The sequence below is a fragment of the Lathamus discolor genome, chromosome 8 (assembly GCF_037157495.1).
Source record: "Lathamus discolor isolate bLatDis1 chromosome 8, bLatDis1.hap1, whole genome shotgun sequence".
NCBI classification, from domain to species: domain Eukaryota; kingdom Metazoa; phylum Chordata; class Aves; order Psittaciformes; family Psittacidae; genus Lathamus; species Lathamus discolor.
This window is the reverse complement of record NC_088891.1, coordinates 11,685,900-11,712,161: the sequence shown is the minus strand read 5'-3', so window position 1 is coordinate 11,712,161 and position 26,262 is coordinate 11,685,900. Positions and strand designations below refer to the sequence as shown.

The following is a 26,262-nucleotide window of genomic DNA, read 5'->3' as shown; positions in this document are numbered from 1 at the left end:
CATTGACAACCTATGATAGTTAAGGAACACCTGCCAAATGTGGTTATTTTAATTTATACCTTTCTTCTGCCCAGTATCAGCTATTTGTTGCTGTACCAGAGGGAAAAATACTTGAAATGTGATTTGTTATAATAATGAAAAAAAATGCAAGTAGGGTTGCTTTTATTATCAGGACACACACAGAGGCTTACAGGGGGTCCTTCAAAATGGGAAAGTCAATTAAAATACTGACTTAAATCCTAGAACATCTCTCATTGAGCTGTGAAGTAATTTTCATAACCATTTAAAAAGACTACCACAAGTTACAGTACCTCTGTTTTAGATAAACACTGCACTGCAAGCAAAACTTCATATAAAAATAGACTCTATTTAATAAATTTGCAATATAATACACTATAAAAATCAAAGTGTTATTACAAAGGTAAACAAAAGTCTGCATTAATATTTCAAGTAACTTTATAGCATTTCTTCAAATTGTGTAACATTGGTCACAAAATGGACACAGTAGAACAGGTTTTCCCCGATCCTCACACTTTTATTTTAAAAAATCCGTATCTTTTTCCTCCTCCAAAGGAGGAATTGCTGCTTGTGGTTTAGGTTATAAAGCGGGACATCGAAACCACTATCTTGCTGAAGAGACTGTAGATTCCACAGCACGTTTTTCCATGCATTTGTTGCAGCGTTTTCCTGCATTTGAATCCTGCAACACACTGAATTGTGTGACAGTGGAATTCGATTTGTCAGAGTTGAGGAATGAAGAATGTTCTGGGTTAGTTGTCAGGTGTCCTCTACTGGAAACTTTAGCGCTGCTTTTTGTGCTGAGAATCTTGCCGTTGCCATTAGGAATGTGTCTCCAAGAAGTAACACTTTCATCTACAGGAGAAAATGACCTCATGTGAGGAAACTCCTCACAGCGTGCAGTCTGTGTGTGCACATTAGCGCTGGCTTTTTGTTCAGGATACAAGAAAGGTGTATCACTACAATCCAGGCTTCCATTCACAGAACTCCATTCACTGCAGCTTCCTTCATCTCTTTCTGGAGTTTCTCGGAAATCAAATTTCTGAGTTCTTTTAGATTTAGTTTTCCATTTTCCATATGACTGGATACATTTATCCTCTTTCAAGACCATTCTTTCACCCTTGCTCTTAAGCATATGAGTTGGCCCAGAGATGGTATGGCCATTTGTAAAGCTTGGTGCATGCGTATTTTCTAACATTACTTGAAAAGCAGATGGAGAAGCACTCTGATGTGCTGTATTACCAGCAGCACACAGGAGTCCTTTGTCTGCATTTACAACAGGGCCATATTTTTCTCTTCTTCCATCTTCATTTGAATAAAACTCTGGCACAGCATCTCTTGAAGCACCATCAAGATTTTTAGAATTACTCCCATTTTGAGTATTTGAAGTCACTGTTTCATGAAGCATATGTTGAGTTTCAGCCTGCACTGCATCAGACTGCTGTCTCAAGTCATGTGGTACACGTTTCTGGACAACTTTATCACCGGCTTTTTCGGTAATGCTTTCGCCACATGATTTGCTTTCCATATGGTTTGCCCTAGTCTGAAGCACGCGATCTCTTTCTGTGTACTCAGCTCCAGGTGGCAGATCAGAATTTAACAGCAGAGCTAGGAGAGGAGGGAAGGAAATAGATTAATAGATTAAAAGAAATTAAAATTAATAGATTAAAAGAAAGGTTAATGCCAGAAAATAAAGTTCTTCTGTTTGTTTTTAATAAAGAATTGTAAGTGCTGTCAAAACAAGCAGCTTATACTGACATTTGCATTAGCAAGCTTATAAATAAATAGTACTTCACTTTGCATTGCATTTTCATTACTACATGCATTAAATCAATATGATCAAGAAGAGAACAACTATAGAATCCAACATACCTGACCGGGTAGATTTGCTTTGGGGAATGTGTCGAAGAGGCATTTCAAGTCCTTTAGCCATTGTAGCAAGCTTGCTGGCAGCATTCATTATTTTCTTTTCAGCTCTGCCAAGAATTGCAGAACATGAAAAAAAAATTAAAGTTTAAGGGTAATTCCTTTTCAACTCTGCATTTTACTTCAAGGTAATGTTGGCGAGAGTCAAAGACTGAAAAGACAGTATGCCAGACTGCTCAGCAGTGACCCCATGCCAATACGAGCAGACTGGCAAGACTTTAGGTCAGACACCATTTGCTCCAACACACCTCTTTCAAAGCCAACAGTAATTTCCAAACATACTTTAACGTACCCTTCATGTTTCCCATTATCAGTAAGCAGTTCTTGAAGACATGTCAAATAGTATTTGTGCATTTTCCTTGCCGTCTCTTGGCGCTCTCTTAAGACCTCCACTTTAATCATTTCAGCAGCTCGCTCCTTACTTTCACGTATATAATAAAGCATATCACCTAGAAACACAATTAATTAGTAGCAGTTTTCCCCCAGAGAGGTAAAAAGCCAACACCACAAACTGGGATTGTCTAGCAGACCTGGAGCAAGTCAGCAAAAGCCTGAATTTACCTGCCAACATTCCACCCAAATCCCTGTGCCAAGTGTTACCTACTGGATTAATGCCACGGAAGACCACAGTGGGTCAATATGAAGCATCAGACAGGAATTCAGTTGTCTGATTCTGCATCTTAAGCAGCAATAGAAAACACTAAGCACAGGGATTTGGGAGGAATGTTGGCTGGTAAAATGCGGATCTAGGAATTCCTCAGTGGCAGTAGAGCTGTCTTTGGCGACCTGCTGCATTCAAGTAAGACCCAGTGCTACACTTAACCTCTCTCTTCATCCAGAAGGCTGCTGATCAAGACAGATGGCAGGATATAGGAGAAGAGAAAAGGAGGTTCTCTTTCAGAAGTTGCAGGGTAGATGGATTGTTTGCTGGAGAAACAAGATCAGTTCTCAAAATACACTTTACTACTTTACAAGACATAATACAGTGCAACAAAACAAGGGTGGCATAACAAGGCTTCACCCATCACAGTTAATCTTGTCTAAGATTATGGTGACAATTCCATTTCTCACATCCACTCTAGTAAGAGGGAAAAATTTACTTCTCATGCAATTTGGCTGTCAGATTCTGTGCAAATTGGCTGAAGGAGGAGGAACTGACAAAGGAAATTATTTTGCTCTCCTAACTTTTTAGCTAAGACTTCAGTACTTACACTTAATCTTGCTCACAGCTTTAATGTACTGAGCACGCATTTCTTCCAGCCCTTTCACAGAGTCAGAGGATGTACAAGGTTTTGAGACGCCTCCCTTTGACAGTGACCTGAAATGCATGTAAGTCACACTTCACAAACAAAGCAACTTAAATCTTGCCAAGAAAGAAAACCCAGCAGCTTGTTTAGCTTTTTTTATTACCTTGGTGGTGTTCCCAGGTCTTTCAGTTTAGTCTTCATCCCAGAATTTTCTGCAATTAGAGCTTCTAGAACCGTCTCATTATCTATAAAATGAGAAAAGTGATGAACCATAATTCAGTGCACTTCTCTACATTCAGGTTGAGTTATTACATGAACTGCTGTCTGGTATAAAGCTCAAAGTCACGAATGCACATCAGCAAATGTACAGCTGTTGCAGTAGCAAGCACTTGGGAATCAATCACAATGTATTTCAATGAAGCCTGGATATAAAAGTTCTCACACAGTAATTAAATAAATTGAAAGCCTTCATATGCTATTACTAACATTATACTAGAGGCAAAACTTCAGGAGGTACCAGGTGTACACGTAAAGAAAGGACAGGGGAAAAATATTAGGGTTGTTTTGACAAACAAAAGGACATCAAAAGGAGCGTGACCAACAGGTCAAAGGAGGTGATCCTGCCCCTCTACTCTGCTCTCGTGAGACCTCACCTGGAGTATTGTGTGCAGTTCTGGTGTCCTCAACATAAAAAGGACATGGAACTGTTGGAACAAGTCCAGAGGAGGGCCACGAGGATGATCAGGGGACTGGAGCACCTCCTGTATGAAGACAGGCTGAGGAAGTTGGGGCTGTTCAGCCTGGAGAAGAGAAGGCTGCGTGGGGACCTAATAGCAGCCTTCCAGTATCTGAAGGGGGCCTATAGGGATGCAGGGGAGGGACTCTTCGTCAGGGACTGTAGTGACAGGACAAGGGGTAATGGGTTAAAACTTAAACAGGGGAAGTTTAAATTGGATATAAGGAGGAAATTCTTTCCCGTTAGGGTGGTGAGACACTGGAATTGGTTGCCCGGAGAGGTTGTGAGTGCTCCATCCCTGGCGGTGTTCAAGGCCAGGTTGGATGAAGCCTTGTGTGGGATGGTTTAGTGTGAAGTGTCCCTGCCCATGGCAGGGGGGTTGGAACTAGATGATCCTGAGGTCCTTTCCAACCCTAACTATTCTATGATTCTATGATTCTATGAACACTGGAAAACAATTATTAGTTTATGGGTCAGCAATTGTGCCTTCTTTGGAATAGATAAAATTGCCTTTGGGCTACAAAAAAAATTGTCTCTTCTTTGGGAGAGATAAAAATAAAACCTGGTTGTTGTTGGGTTTTTTTGCTTTGGGTTTTTAATAGCCAAAAGCCAGTATTACAGAGGAAGGCTGGATTTCCATGCTGAACAGTGCTCAATGCTACTAACTAGCATACAAATATTAAAATGAGCCACCACAGAGAATGAGAGGATAGTGGAGCTGAAAAAGTCCAAAGCATAGGACTTCAAGCTGATGCTGAAGACTCTTGATCATGGCATACAGATAGGTCACCTGTGGGTCATCTGAAAGTTAAGAACCTTAAAACCTATGCATTAGCTATGTAATCTAATTCAAGCAAATGATTATTCTAAAAAAGGGTATGGGAATTTACTGTAACTTGAAGAATTGCTGGACAGACCCATAAAAATCAACAGCTGATTACCAGCTTTCCTATTTTAGGAAAGAAAGCCAACATGAATACCTACAATGAATGCTGAAGGTACCTCCACTGCACCCAGCCACAGAAGTTCTCACATGAACCACATGGCCTAAGGACAACAGACTGTCACCACACAGTGGAGGGCATGTCTTAAAGACAAGTCTTCCTTCTGGAAGAAGCAAGGCTTTCGTGGTAGAATATGAGGACCTGAGCCCTGGAAAAGGCATGGACAAGTCTGGCTTTCTTCCTTCTCTAGGACGGTGTGTGGAGAAAAGCAAAAAGTAAACAGCCATCCTGGAACACAGAAAGAAGCAATTTGTGGCCTTCAGGGATCCTCATTTGTGGTCCAAATCTCATTTTGAGCAGCTGCAAGTTGTATCTATGATGACCTTGTGACACCAGTAGCCTCTATTTTCACTAACAGACCTCCTATCACCCTTCAGTCTTTCCTCCAGTCCCCAGGGAAGTTTACACACTATATGGTTGTCAACAGAAAGAGCACAGAAATAATATTAGGCAAATTTTTGTGACTTACCCACCTGGACTTGCTCACGCATCTACAAGCTGGCAAGAGCCTTTCACTTACCAGCTGTCCTGGGTTTACCAGTAGCCATACAGCATTTTGCTCCTCACTGAGCACAAGATTTATTACAGCACGCAAATGAGACTTCTCATTTAAAAAACAAAAGGAAAAAACCCACTCCCCCCACCCCCCCCCAAACCACAGCCTTTGGCAACTGAGGCTATTCAGTCACTTGGTACAAGCTACTACACCACATTATCTCCCTCCAAGCTGACCATTTGTCAAACCTGCTTCCAGCAGCCACAGAGACTTTTCTACAGTTACTGTAGAATTGTTACAAAGACAATTCTGCAGAGTTACTGACCCTCAGGATGCAGAACCTTCAGCAAGTCCAATTCCTGCCATGTTCAAGAAGAGCCTTAAAAAAAATGTCATGAACACTATTGTGTACAGCTTCAACTGATTAAAACACTGCAGGGAGAACGATCCTCTTATTCAGTCGTCAACATGTTTTCCTTCAGAGAAAACATCATTCTCTTTGTTCTGATCCTTAAAACAAAGGGCTTCTCCTGACTTCGGTACAGCTGAATAAAGGGATGGAGTTCCTCAGATACCAACTGAATGGGAACTGTGCTCCATATGGTACATTATGCTCAATTAGGAAATAAAAAGTTCTTGAGCACAGGAATAAAAGAAAGCAGGCAATTCTCCTACAAATCCTCTCAGAAATAAACCTAGACAAAAGGAATTCTTGTTGCTATCAGACAGATGAATCAATATGACTTGTTCTGAGTGAAAAGCCTGCACTCAGGGCCCATAGGAGACCCAACCGGAGAAGTAGTCACAGGCATGGTAAAGGGGTTAGGTATGCCAAAGATTTTTCCACCCTTGTTAGCCCAGATTCTACTACGGCCAGAGACTTTCACCAAATTAAATAAAGCAATAAAGGATGAAGTCTATTATCCTGAGAGGACAACAGATGTACATGATGCAACAGCATCCACAATAAACATAGGCAGCAGTATCAAGTCAGATAATTTCCAACTAAGCCGACTTTTTTAAGTATGCACACACCTACTCCATCCACTGAAAACTAAATCGTGCAACGGACAGACTCATGCAGCCAGCAAAGCAGAGCCACTCAAAGATGTCTTGAGGTGATTAACAGTCCTAACCTTGGTTTTGCTCTAACTTAGCTGCATGTTCCTTCACAGCAAGCTGAAGATGTCTGTGGGCTATCTCCAGCTCTCTTTTCAAGCCCTGGCACACAGCCTCTCATATTTTAAGCTCCTGGCATTCACAGCAAAAATCTTCCTGAGACCCAATTTTCCTTTTTGTACATTTCTCACCTGCAACAGTAATTGCTAAGACCCAAAAAAACCAAGCCCAATCTTACTATTTCCTACGCTCTGCTCAGTCTGTCTCTTGCTGGAAGTCATATAACACATTAGTTTAATTAAAATAATCACAAGAGGCTGGAACCCTATTATAGAAAGCACAGCAGCATCTATCAAGCAGTTCAGCCCTCACAGCCTCAACACATTCCTGTCGGTGATGATTTGAGCCTTCACTCAGAGCTACGAGACCTGTAGGTTGAATGTTTAATTTTTAATTGTTTTTTCAAAGCACAGCTGCCAAGCAGGGTCTGCTGGAGTCAGCTGAGGGACACTCTCCCAGCTGGGAAGCCTCACATGCGGCTCAGTCTAGTTAAGTTAAGAAATTCACAAAGACTGGGCTACTTCCAGGAGAACAATGGCTGCTCTCTATAGACAGGACTGGGAGCTCTAGAGGCAGAAGCACTGCACTGCCTGTATTGTTTTGTCTTAATAGACGGCTTGTTATTTTGATGTTGAAGGAATTCAAGCCATACTATAGGCATAAAGCCAAACTCTCTTGGGTTTTCTTGCTTTATGTTTTTCTGTTGCATAAGAATTCAAACTAAACAGAAAACCCCAGAGATTTCTGTACCTCCCATGAAGTCTTCCCCAGCTAGACTGTCTCCAATTTTGCCATATAGTACATATGACACCTCTGGGAAGAGCTACAATGCTGAAATATATACTGGGGGGAGAAGGAAGGCAAAGGGGAAAAAAGAAAAAAAAACCAAACAAACAAAGAAAAACAACAAAAAAATCATCCAGGGATTTGAATTTTTTCAACTAAATTCTCGATCAAAAGAATCAGACAATACCACCATGCCAGGTGAAGTATAGTTCTTGACACAACAGTATCTTCTACATGAATGCAGAATTCTTTGTCTTGTCTAATAGCAAGAGCAAGTAGTATAGTCCAGTCTTCAAAGCTCTGATTTAGTATCATCCATGGTTTAGACCATACCCTACTCGTCATGATCAACACTGCCTTATTTATGAGCTGTTATACAGCAAGGGTATTAGTGCTTATGCTCACAACCTCCAAAGAGTACCTGCAGCAGATATGGCAGCTACTTCTTTACTCCTGAAGGATGGCTTTAAAAAGCAGAAAGCTACTAACATTTAATAAACTAAACCTCAAAGCCTAGCATTCAGTCAGTAAGCAGGAGACCAGTACCATTAGCTGCACAGTTTGTGACTGTGACACAGTACAAGCTTATGCAATATTAAACAAACTTACAGCCAGAAGAACCCCATCTTACTCTATCACCCAGATATTCACTAATTAAATTTATATCAATAAGACATTAACTGTTAAAGACTTAAACAAGCTTAATTTGATAATACATAATTTGCCAGATCAAAACCAAACCCAATACCTTTGTCTGTTCCAGTTTCCTGCAAGGGCAGCTGTTGTCTTGGCCTCTTTTGTGCTTCTACTTGGTGTCCAGCACCAGACACAGGAGGTCTCACCATGTCCCCAGTTTCTCCTTCACCATGATGCAGGCATGAGCATGCTTCTTTATTTACATTACTCATTAGCTCTTCATATTTCTGCAATTAAAAAAACCACTTCCTGAAAACCCAACATGCAGCAAAAACCTCAGGTGTCCTCACTATCTTAAAGTGGATTAAGTAGTATGTTATGGATAAAAACAAGCAACTCTGGCCACTAAATAGCTTTATTAACTGTAATGCAGGTGCTTTAAACCTGCAATAGAACTGTAAATCTCAAATCAAACTGTGAATCTCATGTTTTGCTCAGATCAGGAGGAAAACACGTACTCTAGCATATAAAAGTTTTACTTTGCATAATTCACTGCAACAGCAGTACCTGGCTATCTCGAATTGTATTTTGGAAATGTCAGTAGCCCTTAACATTGCACAACTATAAAATACCCTTGAATACTTGATGCTGACTTGTTCTTTAAAACATATCAAGCAGAAAAAGGGGTTGGACCCATTTAGACCTTCTGCACAAATATGGGTAGTAGGACAGGATTATCTACATAAATGGAACTCCTTTATTTATTGTTATTATGGTAGCATAAGAGAAGACATTACTAAGAATTTAAAGGTATCACTGGATAAGGTGGTTTAAGCCAACCAATGTTTTGAAGTTCAAAGGCATTTTAAAACGTTTACCATGACAGATTCATATGTATTACAGAAGGTGCTTCAGGCATTAAAAACTCCCCTTCCGATTCTCTTTACCATTGTGAAAATAACTTATGCTAGTAAAATTTTAAAGGACCACATTCTGAACAGAATCATATTACCACTAAAAAATCGGTTAACATTGTTATGAGAAATCACTTCCTTTTCTTGAAAAACATGACAGTTTCTTTCTCTGTCCTATTCTTGGATAATTCCCCAGGTGCTAAATGCTGGGTGGCAATGGCATTTTCAGTGGGATGCTCCCCATAACTAAAAAGTTACTACAAGCATAAGCATTGCAAAAAGAGGAATTTGCTAAAACAGACAACAGAAGATTTTACACAAAATCCTACTTAGCCCCAGAGTCCTCTAGAAGGGGGTAAAATGTCTTTCCTCATTTGGGCAGGCACATTGAAAAGTATTTCCTAGAGCCACAATAAAGTTAAGCAAGATTATTAATTCCCAAGCTAGATCAGTTTGGCAGTTGTTCAGTTCTACTACAGATAATTTGCAGAAAAGATTTACTGCTTTAACTTTTTTCTTCCCCTTCTGATACAGACAGAGTGACATGATCCGCAGTTACTGTCCAGTCACCATTATGATCTGCCACATTTCTAAAAAACAAAACACAAAATAAAGAGCTGCTATGCAAAAATTCCACTTAAGAGGTCACAAGGGGCCTCAACAGGCTCTCAAACTTAAGATGGTGGATTTATCTCCTTAATTACGAATCTTGACATTATAGGATGACACTTCTAACTTGGCATTCTCTTTTTCAAATACTGAAGAAATCAGAGCTACACCCATCCCTTTTCCCTTGCTAATGGTAGTTTTAGCCCTCTTTTGTAGTTTTACAGGACTATTGTGATCAATGAACTCAAATGTTGGATTCTCCAATTTTCAGGATTACATGGATATTTTATTTTGGAAGGAAATACATATGTGTGACTTCCCAAACTTTCTGGCTGTCAGTTATAATTTACAGAAATATTACCTCTTTCCATTCTTGCTCTCTCTTTTCCAGAATGGTGTAAAGTGAGGATGTGTAGGCCTTCTGTAAGCAAGCCTTCAGCTTGTCTTTACACTGATGGCTTGATTGAATATGAATGTCAAAACACTTCTTCCAAGAACACTTACTAGGTGTACACTTGACAAGTTCTTCATGGATGTCACTCAACAAGTATTCAAGCTCAACCAGAGTCTTCTCCTCATACTGATTAATTTCATCCTGCAATCTCTTTGTCTCCTGAGCCTCCCATTCTCGCTGCTTTTGGTCTATTAACATCTTTATTTCTGCTTCTTTCTGAATGGAGAGATCATACTTCTGCTTTGCAAGATCCTCCTTTGCTGTTGCAAGTATCTCTTTAATTCTGTTTCTGTGATCATCTAAGAATGATCGGTAGTCTTTCTCATTTTGCTCTTGTATCTGCAGGATTTCTTCTTGCTTTTCTTTGTTCCACTGAGCACGGGCTTTTGCTAGTTCTGCTTTGATAGCTGCAGGGATTTCTTCTTTCTTTAGGTCCAGTTCCTTCTTGAGAGAAGTTACTTTTTCTTCGAGTTCTTTCACCCTTGGTCCAGATCTTTCTGTATTGCCATACTCTTTCTTCCATTTCTCTTCAGCAGCTGAGAGAATGAGGGCTAACTGGTGAATACATAACACAGTTGTTACAAATATATACATACATTTACATATACATAAACTATCACCTTGGGTCGTTATCTGTTGGAGATTATTCTCAAGTTATTTAATGAAAGTATAATCCTATATAGAAAAAAAATGGATCAGAACCAGAGTACACCAGAAACACCTTTTCCTAATGATTCCCCACCAATGCCTACATTTATTCCTCAGAAATATACAAGTATTTTGGGCTACCTGCTTTGCTGCAGTCTCTTTGTGCTCTTTTTCCCATTTTTCTTGCTCTATCTTTAGATTTATTTTGTACTCTTTGAGGTTTGTTAGTTCTTGCAGCCACCTGGTATGAGCTTGGGTTAAAGCTGCATCTACCTAGAAGCAGATTAAAAAAAACCCTCCTTCAGTCACCATCGACTACAGTTTATCATTACTTTCATGCAGCAATGAAAGAACAGAGTTCAGCTGGGATAGCCTATGTTTACAGAAAGTAAAAGAATCAGACCAGCAGCATCTGATGCATTTCTTGATGCAAAACTGATACCAAGATGATAAATATTAAATTTATCTTTAACAAAGTGGTATAAACTAAGTCAGTGTTGCTCAGTTCTGTTAAAGACTCCTGCAAAGCTTGTCCAGCTATATGAAAAACTAACAGCTAGAAAAAAACAAGCTTCATGCTATAGCTTCTGCAGAAAATTTTTAAGAATGTATCTCTAATCTACCAAATATCAACTACTGAGCTTAAGTGGAAAGCAACACTTCTTTTTGTGACTTAATTGCACACAGCAGTTTCACAGGCTCCAGGCAGACAGAACAATTATTTGTTACCTGGCTGGCAAGTTTTTTATGGTATTTATTTTCCAGTTCTATTTCAAATTCTTTTAAGGCCTCTTCAGAGACCATCTTTTCTTTCAGAGCCTTCTGGATCTGCAGCCTCTGGTCTTCAACAATCCCTTCCAACTCTTTAGTTGAAACTTCATCCACAACTGTTACTGGGTCAGTTTGGCTGCTGCAGTCATTACATTCAACTACAGTTCTTCTCACTTCTTCCAGCCTACTTTGCCATTCTCTTTCTAGTTTTGCAAAGACTCGTTCTTTATTCTAAGGAAAAAAATATCCTTAAGAAAATCTTCCCAGTGCCCAAATAACTCGAATTTCACTGTATTTAACAAACAAAACTTTCTTTACATTAATAATCTTTCCTAACACAATAAGAGCAAAATCATGCTAAGAGGAGAGAGTCTGGCAGCTCATCACAGCTTTATTCCCTGGGATCGGATACAGAAAGAACTTCTATATGATAACTGAAAGAAACAATAGAAAGCATAACCACTTGCCCAGGGATCAGGGTGGAAAACTCCAGCATATTTTCAGCTGTGACATTCAGGACATTCTGCATGTTACTTTAAACATCTAGAGTTTTCTTTTTCTGAAATACTAAGCATCTGCAATACCTACTGACTTCTTCAGAGGCTCATGAAGTGACAAAACCCTAAAAGCCACTTCAAATGGCAGAATAACAGTGCACAAGTGTATTTACATAGAAGTTCCTTCTGAAAATAAACAAATAAAAAAAAAAATCAAAACAACCCCTGAAATAAGTTCCACACCTCTTTTTCTTCCTTCTCCCAGTGAACTTTGGCTAATGCAACTTCCTGTTCAACCTGCTGTTCCTTTTCTTCCAGCCACTGCCTCTTTGCTGCTATCATAGAACTGCGGTGTTTCTCTTCAAGCTCATTCCTCAGAAGCTTAAGAGAGTCTTTTTTTTCTTCTAAAAGCTGTTTCTTGAGCTAGAAGGAAAAAAAAAAAAAAAAAAAAAAAAGAAAGTATTCTCCAAGGCATAATGAACTGCTCTGGCAGCAAGTGAGGAGAATGCATAAGAAACATGATTAATGCTCTAGAGCGCTGCACTGATCTTCCTGAGGACACCTGAATAAAAGATTCAGCTATCAAAAGGAGGTGTTTTAAGGCATGATATCAGAGGTTATTATAGGCTATTGCTCTAAAATAAGTTTTCTCATCAAGCGTCTTTATTCCCAGCATACTTTGAGATGTACCTCTTTGCTGTACTTGCTTAGCAAGATGGTTGACCTACTTTAGTCACTTCACACTGTTTTATCTTCAGAAAAATCAATATAGCAGCCAGAATTCATTATTGCTTAAAATAGCCACAGTATTTGCAGATCGGTTTTATACAGGAAGAAGAAAACTTGTAACATCATTCAGTTTTTTGGAAAACTGTCTCATGAATGTGAAACCTCACATTGAATGAGCAGTCCTCAAGCATCAGAATTATGAAAGTTGACTACATGAAAGTGAATAGCTATTTGAAAAGGTTAGTTCAACAATATTTTAAAAGCTGGGATACTAGTATATTATCTTAGCCACCAATAGGTCATATTTATGAACTTTATGATATAGCCGCATGCCTTCCAAGTATCTTCCCCTAACGACTACAAAGTTAAATACATTCATGGATATCAAATCTTGAAAACAGTCTGAAGTAATACAGTTTACAGATATTTCCATTAGTACCTTATCTTCCTTCAGCTGCTGCTCTTGCTCAAATTTCTCCCTTAAAGTAGCTTCCAAGTTGTCCTTCTCCCCACAGACTCCAATGTAACATTCCTTCACTGCAGTCATCTCTCTGTTCAGCTCCTCTATGTTAGCCCTTCACAGGACAGATTATTTATTATCAATTAATCTTTACATTCACAGCCCAGCAATTCTGTATTAAAAAAAACATGACTAGAACTGAGAGCCAGACAGGAAATGTGAAAGTTTCAGTAAAATGGAAAACAAATGCTAAGTCTTACTGTAACTGCAAGATTGTCTCTTCATAAGCTTTAATAAGCTGCTGTTTTTCTGCAGCATGCCTCTCCATCAGGTCTTTCTCAAAGTGCGCTTTTGTATCCTCATGATGTTGCTGGTAAGTTCTTTCACATCTACAATTTCAAGAAAGGAAAGTTACCTAGGCTTTTCTTCCCCTTCTAAACAGGGTTCAATTCTTCCTTAAGAAAGAAACTAGCTTTCTTACATTGATCTCCACTTGTATCAGATTAGCAGGCACAAGGTTATACATGCAGGCTAAAAGTCCACAAATGGAACTAAACACAGTTAAGAGACTTACCTGTCAATGGCTTCTTGTTTATCTTGATCAAAATCCTGAACCATCTTCCTCATCTGACAACAGAGATCTTTATTTAAGCTTTTCAGGTTTTCCTCATTTTCCTTCAGTTCTTCAATAGTCGAAGTACAGTTCTGGCCAAACAAGGGTCAGGTAATAGGTGAGTTGTAAAGAACCCTAATTGCAGGTTTTAGCAGCGGTGTGGGTGCGTGTGTGCTTTTGTGGGGATAAGCAGCATCTCTCTTACCTCAACTTCTTTTAGCAAAGTTTCATTAGCCTTTCTGAGTCTCAAAACTTCTTCATTGAGATTATCAGAAACTGAAGGACTGGCCACTGAAGTATCATACAGATTTGCAACAGGCTAAAAACACAAAATCAAAGTGATGTCTTTTGAGATATATATGATTAAGATGCTGATGCTTTCAGAAGTTAAAGCTGCCAAATAAAAACTGCACTTAGAAGAAATAAACAAACAACACAAAAGGTTAATTATTGCAGTGGAAAATAGAATAATATTACTATTACACTAGAAGAACTCTTGAAACTCATAGCATCATGAAGGTTTAAAGTAGCTCACACTTGATATTGAGCTTGCAAGCTGAATGACTACTATGATCCAACAGACAGCACACGTATTAGATTCCTGTCCCACATCCAGGTCAAAATACGTAGATTACAAGAGCAGATGTTACAAGTCTGATCAATTTGTAGAGGGAAAGTAATAATGGGGTGAAGAGAGATACAGTATCAAAGAGATTCCTTATTGATCAAATTACATAGTGAAGGCCATCTGAAGGCCGTCTGTTTAATGTTCCATTATATAACTTCATGATACTACCCACTTTCCCAGAGAAATCACAAAGTTTTTTTGGCTAAAGAAAACCTATTTTCTCCAATGAAATTTAATTCTAAAGAAGCAGAGCAGCCATTAAGTTCCACCAAGCAAGTAAGCCATTGCATCAGAACTCACCTAATAACACCGTTAACACACAATAATAATAACACCACACAATGCTGTCCAAGTTCCACTACTCTTGTTTCTTTTGCACCAAATATACAATTCACGACATCATCTAAATGACAATACTTTCCTTAAGATCAACGACAGATTTACTTAGTTGCTATGAAAACCCAGCTGTGAGTAAATTTTTTCATTCATTTTCATAAGAAGATCACTCAATTCCAGCACATCTTTAATTTTTAAAAAGTGTAAACAAACCAACCTCTGACTCTTTGGATGCTTTTTCTGCTTTCACCAACTGCTTGTATTCCTCTAAAGTCTTCTGGCAATCTTTCAGATCATTTTGTAATTGAGTAATCTGGTTTCTCTTCATTTTATTACTGCTCAATAAACGTTCCAGCTCGGCTTTTAATTCTACAATGATTTCATCTTTAGAGAGCTCTTTATCCACGTCTCTGTTCTGCATTGCACTATTACGGAAGACAAAACTGGTTTAGTATTTAAAAGACAAAACACATTAATCTGAAAAGTAGTGGCAGCGAATAGAAGAGCAACTAATACTACCAGAAATAAAGATGTCTAAGAGATAATAGTAAAAAGAATGAGAGAACATGAATACAGAAGCCATATGCTTTGCGTTTGCATCAAGCTGCAGTTAATGTACAGAAAACTTGTTCATTCAGCTGTTTCCCCAAAAGATTCATTCTCACATTATGTGAGGTTTTTTTGAGACAACTCAATTGGTTGTTTTAAAAAACAGCTTCAGCATTAAGTGGCTACGTAGAATCTTTGATCAAAAAGTTATCCACGCATGCAACCCATACAATCCAATGAGTCCCTATAATATCTGAAGATTTATTAAGCAGCAATTAGGCATCCAGTTTATGGTATTAGTTCAGTTTCCTGTTTCCCAGATTAGCTAGCAACACAAGCGAAATTTCAAGTGTGTACCAAAAACCCTACATGTTGATCCAGTAAGACCATCTTGTACACATCACTTATAATTTGATGACTTGACTTTTTTCTTCCAACAAGAACCACTTGATACCTGCAGAACCTTGGTTTCTTCCCGGTGACTTTTTTAATTCCCAGCTCTACATAGGAATCACCCAGGTTCGTATGCACCTCTCCACCTGCATCGTTCAAAAATACTCCAAGCTTGGCAGCAGATTCATACAGAGCTATTTCTTCCTTCAGTTCCATTAATTCTTCCTTAAAGGAAGAGACAGAAAAAAAAATTATACTGAGCAGAGAAATTCCAAGCAAACACACCGGTTAGACAGATGTATGATATCAGATGAGAAAGCCCCATTGTGTTTTAATGGAGGGGGGAGAGAGGTCCAATGTGCAACACAGGGAGGTGAAGTAGTGAAAGGATGCGTTTGTTCCTCCAACGAACACAAAGAGTTTCAGCTACCAACCTCAGCTATAATGCTCATCCCCCCTTAAATCAAAACAGTAAGATATTTAATAAAATTAACCTGCAAAGCCTTGTTCATGTTATTGCTTATCATTTGTGCAGACTGAGCTTGTTGCAACTGAAACCGTAACTGATTTGTCTCCTGCATCGAGCCTATTGCAGGAAATAAAAGGGAGAGAAAGAGCAAATCATAAATGTGCAACAAAGACTATGCAATCTGAAAAGAGATCACAAACTCAGCAATGTTGATTCTGGTAACAGGAATTACTCTGTTTCCTTGACCTCACCAGTAGCTACTACATGCATTACTACTAAAAGATTTCAATATGTAAAAGTAGACACAAGTCAAATACACAGAGAGCAGAATATTTCACATGGTATTCCTACTGCTCTAAGTTTCCAAGAACCAGTCTCCACGAACAAATACAATTTCTTTCTCATCGAGATCTGAATTTAGCATGGCAATTCAAGTCAAGTGCCTACAGCTTGCTCTCAAAGGCTGTTATTTAGTCCCAAACTGAGTTTACACATATATAGCACAAAATGCATATAAAAAGTTTTATAACTCTTGTTTAGGTGGAATTTTTTGGCTGGGGAGTGGGGTATTTTATTTTTATTGGGGGCTCTTTTTACATTTCAGTCTAGATTTAACTAAATTTAATTTAAGTCTGACTAATCCACTGCATAGGAAATGGTCTAGCACACATTTAGCTTGATGCTGATTCTATTTCAATAACAATATAGATGTGCAATTTCAAACATTGAAGAAACGAAGCCATTTCTGCAAGGAAAGATAAGGTATGAGTAAAAGGCTGACCTGTTTGCAGTAAATTTGCACATTGCTTTTGGCTTTCTTCTAGGCTTCTTGTCAGTCGATTTATTATTTCTGTTTTTTCACATTTAGTTTCTTCCAGCATTTTTTCAAGTTGCTTAACATGCTCTCCTAGATTTTTGCACAGCTCTTTCTAGGAAGAGAGATTATTTTTACTCGCATTACAAACATCTAGCCATCTAGAACAGTTTTGGATACAGAAAGAATCAATACATACAGGTCACAGGGAAAAGAAATAGAATCAGTCTGATGCCTAAAAGGGTACCGGCCAGCTAAATCAATCACTGATCAAACGCTATTGCAGGCTCACAAGTCACCTCTTACAGAATCAAAGTTAAGTTTTCACTAGGAGACAGTAAGTATACTCCTATATAAACATCCATGGATGCGAACTATCTGTAACTTCCTAGAGCAGTTAAGTTTCCAGCATGTCAGATTATCCTCTGTAATTCTTCACATATAGTTAGTTTACTGTAGAAAAATCAAGCTTTCACGTTATTTATATTAAGCTTCAGTTTAACTCGAGTTTATTTTGACTGAGCTTAAGCCAAGCTTTCAAGTTCCAATACTCCGTAAAAGAGGAACTGTAGTTTTTTCACTTGATATACAAAGTAGACCTTCATAAGGCATTATTAACAGTTACCTACACAGACCTGGAAGGCACAGCACCTCGTCTTTGCGTCTTTTGACTTCTCTATTTTCTCTCAAAAAACAGGAGGCCTCTAAATACCTCAAATATACACCATAAAAAACCCTTCTTTGCTATAGAGACAAAGCTGTGTAAGCTTTGTTGCGGTACCGAGACAGAAATTAGGCAGCATGCTCCTGTTTACAAGCAAGTGCTAGTTACGCTTTCAAACGCACAACCCATTTACTTTTATGAATATTTATGCTGAGACAAGAATTACAGTCCTAGAATTAATAAAAATAATTCTATTTCCATTATGTGAAAAAAAGAGGACAATCTATTAAGGCTTGACTACATTGCTCTAACATTTCTAATAGTGTAATGGACTCTTGCCAGGTAGAATAATTTTAATAAGGTCCATAACCATGTGACACAATCCATATCAAACTCCATCTCAAAGCCAGCCTTTTCTCCCCCTTCTCTCCTTTCAAATCCATACTTCTCAAATACAGTGACTGTTCAGTGGTCAAATCATTTTTGGGACTGAAGTGTGGCAATAAACTGTTTAATAAACAGTTCTTGTAGAAAAATATCACCTCATTTCTTAACTAGATCTTTTCTTTCCCAGATTTATTTGCCAGTACTCTTTCAAAAAGAGACTGTGCACAGAATGAAAGCTCAGGAGAGAAACTAAGACAATGAATTCCTGCCTCCTCCACATCTGCTATGTACGAACTCACAATCTGAGCTCACAACTGCCTGGAGATGTTTATAAAAAACATACCACACAGGCTCTGTAATATTGAGACTTACATAGAATTTCCTTTCCATTTGCTTAGCTGCTTCCAGAAAGAGTTATTATAGGTCAAAAAGTGCAGCTTAGGAAACACAGGGAGCTCTACAGCCTCTCCAGTACAGTATTCAGGGTCCTAAAATAATTTCTCACCTGCTCTCGGAGTGCAGATTTTGTAGTCTCAAGTTTCTCCTCTAATGATAATACTTGCTTTTCATACTTCTGTTTGAGTGCTGAAATAATGCCCTCATGTTGCTCTCTGGCTCGCTGAAGGGCATCTGATCGCTGAAGTTCTAACAGCTGCTTTTGCATGCTTTCCATGGCTACCTCTGCCACTTTGGATTGCTTCAATATCTGTAGGAACAGTATTAGGATAGCTCCCAGTTACATATATTTTACTTTTGTGACAATTGAGGATTTTTTTTTGTTCAAGAGTTGCTAAAAGTCCTCAGATCATGCCTGGAATATAAACTATTTTCCTCCAATGCATCCTATTTATTCATTATATATTCAGGTTCTGCAACAAACATAAAGAATGTTTCAAGAAACTAGCACTTCTGTTTAATGCAAATGCACCACAAATGTAACTAGAGAGTTACAATAGTTTAAATGTATTTATAGTACCTGCTCCTCATTGGTAGTAAGATTCTGAATTTGAGTTTCAAGTGCCTTTATTTGACCTTCAAGATGCATTTCCCGCTCCTTTCCATTCTGATAGAGTTTTTGAGACTCACGAAGACTAACAGCCAAACCATCTTTTTCATCTTAAGAGAGAAACATTATAAGTGTGTGAGAATGTGGCCAGCCACCCAGCAACTTCATGGAACATGACTGTTCAGTATCCCTGCTCTACAGAACCATTTACTATGATCCCTCTGTCTTGCACCATGGCCAAGCAGCAGAAGGCAGAACAGAAGCATTCAGTCTCCATCCAGTAACAACTTTCACCCTCTGGTAGCTTGAAGGACTTTGATATACTGTACCTTCAGAACCCTAGAGGAAACAAGCTCCATTGTGTCAGCACTACGAACTAGCCCCATCCCTTACATCATTTAAAAGAAGAAATTAAATAACTTCCCTGGAGGAACAGCCAAGACACTGCAAAATATTTGCCAGCTGAGGTTCTCTCTCCTTTGCTACTTTTGCCTTCTAAAAATTATATTAACTCTCTAAGTTCATAACTTTTCATTTGTTCTTATAAGGGATACAAAGACAACCACCAGTCTCCACTACAGCTTTGATCATTTGGGAAAAATACACAGTTCAGAAAACAGCTTGTTAAACCAGACAGCACCAAACCCCCCTTTTATTATAGATACACAGTTCTAATAAGGGTTTTTTTTATATTTTTTGTACTTTAAACATACTACTTCAGCAAACTTCTCACTTTTCTGTACTTTTTTAATGCCTGGCACACAGGGACTCTGGAAAACAATGATGGCCTTAAGAATGCAGTAAAAAAGCGTTATGCAGTAAGTCAACTTTCTTCACGATAATACTGGGGGGAGAAGGTTAGGCCTATATATCCCAAATCAAGTTTATAAATAAAATCAGTAACTGCAGAGACACTATCTAAATCAAAGTTTCAGAATAAAAAAGTTGCTAGATACAGATGAAATCAAAGAATTAATACAAGACATTTTACCTGTGACCATTGAAAGCTGATGATTCAAATACCTAATCTGCTGTGCACTCTTTTCTAGCTTGTCATTAAGTTCTTCCAGTTGTCTTTCTCTTGCTTTATTTAGAACTTGAAGTTGAAGGATCTGCATATTTTCTGAAGAATCTGCCAAAATGTCAAATAGCACACAGAAAAGTCAGCACAGTTAACTAACCAAGAAACAGTCATAAGTAATTCCTGCCCCAACATAATCTTTTATACAGTGCCAAATTAATTGTGGATTAACAATTGTTGCAATTTTGTGAACCGACGTTTGACTCACATCACCTGAGTTGCTCTGGTAGCAAAGAGATGAAGAATTGTAGGAATCATCAATGTGATTCAAACCTAAGAGCAAGCCCAGATACAGGTTTACAGGCTGTGAATTCCCAGAGTCTTGCAGAAACTATAAATTTTCAAGATGTCTAACAAGCAAAGAAGTTTGATCATTTGAAGTATGCTTAACAGAAAAGCCCCATGTGGCAAAGTATACTTACTAAGGTATAGCAAATCATTGTTTTCCAATATTACAAAGACCAAGTGCCAGCAAGACTTAGGATCAAGCTACCAGAAATAATTCCATTCACAGTCTCACCAGACAAAACTACATTTTTCATAGCCTGAAATTCAAATACCCTAATCAAAAAGAGCAAATTTCTAGATTAAGGGGTGAACACAGACACAAAAAAACAACCCCCAAGCAAACAAATAAAAACTAACCCCACAAAAACACAAACTCAGGGCTCTCACAGCGTAAGCTTAGAGCAAAATAAAAGTCAGGTACATCAACATACTTTTTGTTGTCCTATTACTAGAAATCTACTGAAATAAACAGACTTTCCGCTGCTGGTTTCCAGTGGACTTTTCACACAAGTTTATTTCAAGTCTAAACAGCAAACACTTACTGTCATCATTGCCCAAGAATTCATGTTGCAAGTCTTCAAACACTTCATTTCTTCTGGTTCCTTCTTGGAGTACTGGCATTTTTTGATGAATGCCATTTTGGTATGGTTTATAAGTCACTTTGTAAGATTCTGGTGATTGACCACCACCAACATCAGATGCCACAAATTGCTGTTGTGACAATATACAGATAAGAGGAAATAAATTAAAACTACAGCTGTAGTTCTGCTCTATGAAAACATTTTTGATTTTACATGCTGACACTAAGAGATCTAGTAGCTCTTCATTTTCAGGCTCCAACCCAGCACACCATTTCAGTGTGATAGAAATTTTCATGAAAGCATCCACATTAGGAGTACAGTGAAGTCTGAACTTCAGTAAAGTAAGTACATACTTAAGTGGAACAATCACATTCACTCTACCTCATTGAATTTCACCTAGCCAACAAGAGGAAAAAAACCAACAAAACCCATGTGTATATGAAAATGTAATTATTTAACATTTCATTGTTTTAAATAGACTACATATTCTCTCATTAATGCTTAAGATGATAATAAGAGAATAAAAACATTCAGAAATACTGGAATCATAGAACAGAATCCCAGAAACAACTAGGCTGGAAAAGACCTTTAAGATAAGTAGCAACAGTTAAACTACCAATACTTAAAGACCTGTGAAAACTTTCCAGAAGAGACAAAAAATTGCATCAGCTTCTGAAATACCTTAAGATGTTCCTTTGGAGCATCTGAAAAATTTATTATCTTATTTTGCTGGTTGTTAAATTCTGGTTTATGGCCATTTGTATATGGCCTGAAGTTTTCAGGAAGATGATACACATTGTTCTGTTGGTAGCAACTTGGAGCACTAAACCCTTCTCTACCAAGATACACATCATCAGGATCCTCTTGACCATCCTGGCCACAGTAATCTTCTTTAACTTCATATAAATGTTTCTTTTCTTCCTCATTATGTAGGCCATTCCAATTATTGCCATGTTTTTCAACATGATCATTTTGCTGGTTGCACAAGAATTGTTCAGGGTACAGATTTTGTCCTTGTTCATAAACCTATGAATCGATAAAGAGGTTTAGAATTGCTTTCTCAAAACTTGGATTTCTCCCCATCTCCTTTTTGGCAGGTTACCCTTAAATTGGAAATACTTTAAATTAACAGCAAAACACATTACCTACATGGGAAGCATTTCTCTAATGAATTTAAATACTACTTAGCATATTATGAACAAGCAGTTTCTAATAATTACATGACTGCTCATACAAGCTTACATTTTGAGGATCGCTTATCAAGGGATGATCATTCCACCTTCCATCATGCTTCCCGGACTCATGTGATCTAGAGAAAAAGAAGCAGCTTAACTATGTATTTAGAACTTCAGAAAACCAAACAAACAAACAAAACAAACCATCTCTTCATTAATCTAGTTTGTTTCTCATGGAATACAAACCATACAGCTCTCCTTTTACTTGGATTGTGTTTATGGACCTCATCAGCTGAGATTTTGCTTTAATCTTAAATGCGCAACACAAGTAATAAAAAATGATGCAAAATTCCTTACTGCTCCTCAGACTCGTGTAAGCTACTGTCTGAATAGCTGGAGAGCTGGTCTCCACTGTCCTCCAGCATGTCATGGGGAAGGTCTGTCAACAGTTGTTGCAACTGAAACAGAACAAACAACATTCATTACATGCCTTTCAAAAGGATGCATACAAGGTCAGTCCAGAGAGACACAGAGGACAAAATAGGCCACTTGCACAAAATCCTGGGTTTTTTCCTATTATATTTCTGGAATTCACAGAGGTACTTATACCATTATATGCTTAATAAACTAGAGTACCAAGCAAATGATTTTTGGCAAGCTCTTGCTAAGAAAAGAGCCGCACCAGAAAGAGGTAAGGAAAATGCCACCAGATAGACATGTCCCAGGGCAGACTACTTCAGAAGAATGATCTGCAAACTAATCACACCAGGGTTTCTCCTTCCTAAATCCCAGGCAAGAGAGGTACTGGACAGTAAAAACATGCTCTTATCTGGATTTCAATCCAGACTTCTCCAAAAGAACTTGACAGTCAGTGTTATTAGATGCAAGAAGGCATCACTGCAATGATAAGTGGTTTGCTCAGGTGTTCAAATGAAATCACCAAGCAACTAGACATGAACGGAGAGAAATACTACCAATTCTAGTTTAGAAAATAGATAGCTGTGCCACTAAAAAAAAAAACAAAAAACAAACAAACAAAACAAAACCAATCACACAACCAAACCACACCTGAACTTACTTGTTGTAATGATTCCAATAAAGACTGTACCTCTTCTTCCAATTTTCAGAGAGGCTTTGATATAGGGGCACTCACTGGGCTTCTTACAGATCTGAGCCATGAACTGTTATTAGGTAACTTAAGAACTACACAATATAGTCAGTTATTACATACCGTTTCTGAACCCTAACCCTATTTTTTCTCTGCACTCTCAAAGCTTTTGTTAGTAAAAGCTGAAACATTAGCTGCCCCATGCTAAATACCTTACTAGCTTTTCTTTGTTAAACAAACAAAAATCCTCACAAAAACCATCAGCCAAAAAAAGTTTATCTCAAACATACCCTGTTTTGTCAGACGCTATTTTACACGCTCTCTAAGACCGACAGAGAGGTGAGAACAACTTTTCTAAATGTTTGCAGGACAATAGAGCACCAAAAATTTGTTACTGGAAATTCACTAGTGGCATGAAGAGGTTTCCCTATCATTAAGGCATTCTCTAGATTCAGTATATCTGAGCTCCAGGAAGCAGGAAAAGAAAGGCAGCATCATTCACTTAAGATCCCCTTTCATTTGCCCTACTTGCAACCAAGGACCAACTCAAGAACCACAGGTTGAAGATTATAATCCTATCTATGCACACTCTTTCTCACCCACTGCAATAACACTACAGTTATTTCACTCCTTGTTCTCCTGCACAAACAGAAAATCCTTTTCTGGGTTGAAAGTTTAGAACAGATAACAGATTCCCTACAGTGTTTGCAACAGCATCTTTCCAATTGGTACAGCTATTGTTCTACCACACATTTTTATGAGCATTAGTCTCTATAATACCTGCTCTCCAGACAGGAGAGCACTCCTGGTCTCCTGAAGTATATACTGGGGATGTTACGTGACATGAACATGACTTACCACCCCTTACAGGTGGTATTTGCACATTCATGTTAAACGCACGTTTTTGCCAATTGTCTTCACGAAACAAAAAGAACAGAAATATCTGAAGTATTTCAACTTCAAAGAAATCCCAAAACATTTGAATATAGTTTTTCTAGAGATTAAAGTGTGCAATCAGATTTTTAAAAATGGTTTCTCTTTTTTTCTAAGCTAAGCAAATTTTCAAGTAGAGATGTTACTTTCTAAGTATTTATAATAAGTGAAAAAAACTGTCTAGAAATACAAAATATAGGTGACACCAGCCTTTTGCATTTGGACTACTGGACAGGCAAGGAATTAACAGTCTTCCATCCACTACATATGACATTGCAATGCACTTAAGATGCACCATCTCATTATCTCTTTACTTTCTATGCCACCCTTGCACAGGACAGCTTGCACTCTGTTTTGCTCTTAACAAAGCCAGCACAGATTTATTTTTTTTTTTAACAAAAGAGAGAGATGGGAAGAAGCCAGATACTCGAGCCTTCAGATCAAATAGTTCTTTTTCACCTCTTGTTCTCTTGCATAATCCTCTTGGTCATAGTCTTCATCTTCATGCTGAGTTTGCAGAGCTGCACTATCAAAGTCAAGAGACATTGTTTTCTAATGTTTTTGCGCATCCAGCAAAACCTATCACAAGATAAGAAAACATTAAGGAAAAAGCAAGGAAGAGGACCAAGAAGTGCCACCCTCACTTCCTGAATTAAGTAGCCAAACACATACAAAAAGATCACCTTTGAAACAAACTTGCACATTACCTATATGCTTCACTTAAGCTTTTGTTTGTCAGTATACCCAATGTTACTTGCTTCTAAGAATTTAGCACGTAAAACAGATTTGGGCTCTTCATATGTTGACATTATTATTGTCGACTTACAACCAGGCATTACTTTCTTCAAGTTCTAGCACTGTATGTTATGCGTATGTTGTAATACATACTAATAGTTATGCCCACTTCTCAATCTTGCTTCATTTATTTCTAAAAAAAACCTATATTTTGCACCAAATCCTGGAAGCATGCTATTGCTTGTACATTTGGATAGTGGCTCAGACTGGAAAAATAGTAAAAGTATCATGGAAACAGGGAAAGTATCGTGTCAATTCCAGATTTCACTGCTTAATGAAAGACTGAGGCTCCCAGGAGCTTGTCTACACTGAGCAGCAAGTTCATAGTAAGGTACAGCACGTAAGTGTTGGCCCACATTTGGCTGCAAGGTAAGTTACTCCCTGATGAAGAAACACTCCTGGCAGGCAGTTATGAACTAGAAAGGACTGATGAAGATTTTACAGAATGGCACATTCTTTGGGCATACAGGTATAGCACATGCTGAAGCCCTCACTCAGTATAAAATGAGCTTTACAAGAGCGTTATTCCCAAGGGGAAAGACATAATGTGCCACTTTACCATGTTTAAGTGACCTGCTTGCCAATGATATTCAAGGAAACTCTAATACAGCTAGCAGGAGCCCTAACCACGCAAGTACCTGTCTCTGGGAGCCCCCTAAAGCACCAGCTCCCCCAGTGTGACCACCTGCAACACGCCCCACGGTGAGGGAAGCAGCCATCTTCTCCCGAACCCGCATCAGCTGCAGGCAGCCGCCCGCCCCGTCCCTTTCTCTTCCCTTCCTAAGCCCCTCCTCAACCCCACCAGCTGAGGAGCCGGACGAGGGGATACAGCCCCGTTTCACTCGCTCACGGCCTATGAGGGCCGCGAGCGAAGGGGACCTCGTCAGCCGCCGCCTCAGCAGCTAGCGGCGACCATTCCTGCTGCTCACAGCGCGGCCGGGGAAGCACCTCCCGCCAAGGCCGCCCTGCCCCGCTCTGCCGCGCTCTGCGGGGCAGGAGGCGAGAGGACAGCCCCCGGCCCCGAGCCTCACCTGCGCCGCCCGGCACCGCGGCCGCCCGCCGCTCTTCCGCACGACAACCGAACCGTGCGCCGGCCGCGCTGACTGACAGCAGCCGGAGCCAACCAGAGGCGGCAGCGGCGCCCGGCGCGGCCCGCCCCAGCCGCGCTCGGTTGCACCGCAAACCCGCCTCCGCGGGCTGCTCGAAAGCGGGCGCGCAGGGCCGCGGGAACGTGCCCGGCTAGCTGATTGGCGGGTTTTAGCAGGGGGCGGGGTCTCCCCGTGACGTTTAGAGTGCGCGCGCGGGGCGAGGCGGGCCGGCGTCGGGCGCAGG

At 39.2% G+C, this 26,262-nt stretch overlaps 1 protein-coding gene across 3 annotated transcripts; it reads right to left on the bottom strand.

The window, feature by feature from the left end:
• Nucleotides 1-347: 347 nt before the first annotated feature.
• Nucleotides 348-26,064, bottom strand: CEP152 (centrosomal protein 152). Of its 3 annotated transcripts, XM_065688523.1 has the most exons (27): nt 25,962-26,064; nt 24,595-24,714; nt 22,452-22,552; nt 22,162-22,228; nt 21,601-21,945; nt 20,881-21,049; nt 19,961-20,101; nt 18,940-19,079; nt 18,469-18,669; nt 16,880-17,027; nt 16,124-16,215; nt 15,691-15,854; nt 14,905-15,112; nt 13,929-14,042; nt 13,685-13,815; nt 13,371-13,499; nt 13,090-13,225; nt 12,165-12,344; nt 11,383-11,655; nt 10,795-10,926; nt 9,913-10,560; nt 8,141-8,315; nt 3,355-3,436; nt 3,156-3,262; nt 2,237-2,393; nt 1,891-1,994; nt 348-1,626 (listed from the first exon to the last, which is right to left on the bottom strand). In XM_065688523.1, the coding sequence occupies exons 2-27, from the start codon at nt 24,679-24,681 to the stop codon at nt 623-625; spliced, it is 5,235 nt and encodes a 1,744-aa protein (XP_065544595.1). In that variant the 5' UTR covers nt 24,682-24,714; nt 25,962-26,064; the 3' UTR covers nt 348-622. The 3 variants fall into 3 exon arrangements, with proteins under 3 accessions (XP_065544595.1, XP_065544596.1, XP_065544597.1); XM_065688524.1 differs by lacking the exon at nt 10,795-10,926 and having other exon boundaries at nt 25,962-26,063; XM_065688525.1 differs by lacking the exons at nt 10,795-10,926; nt 11,383-11,655 and having other exon boundaries at nt 25,962-26,061.
• Between the last annotated feature and the right edge of the window lie 198 nt (nt 26,065-26,262).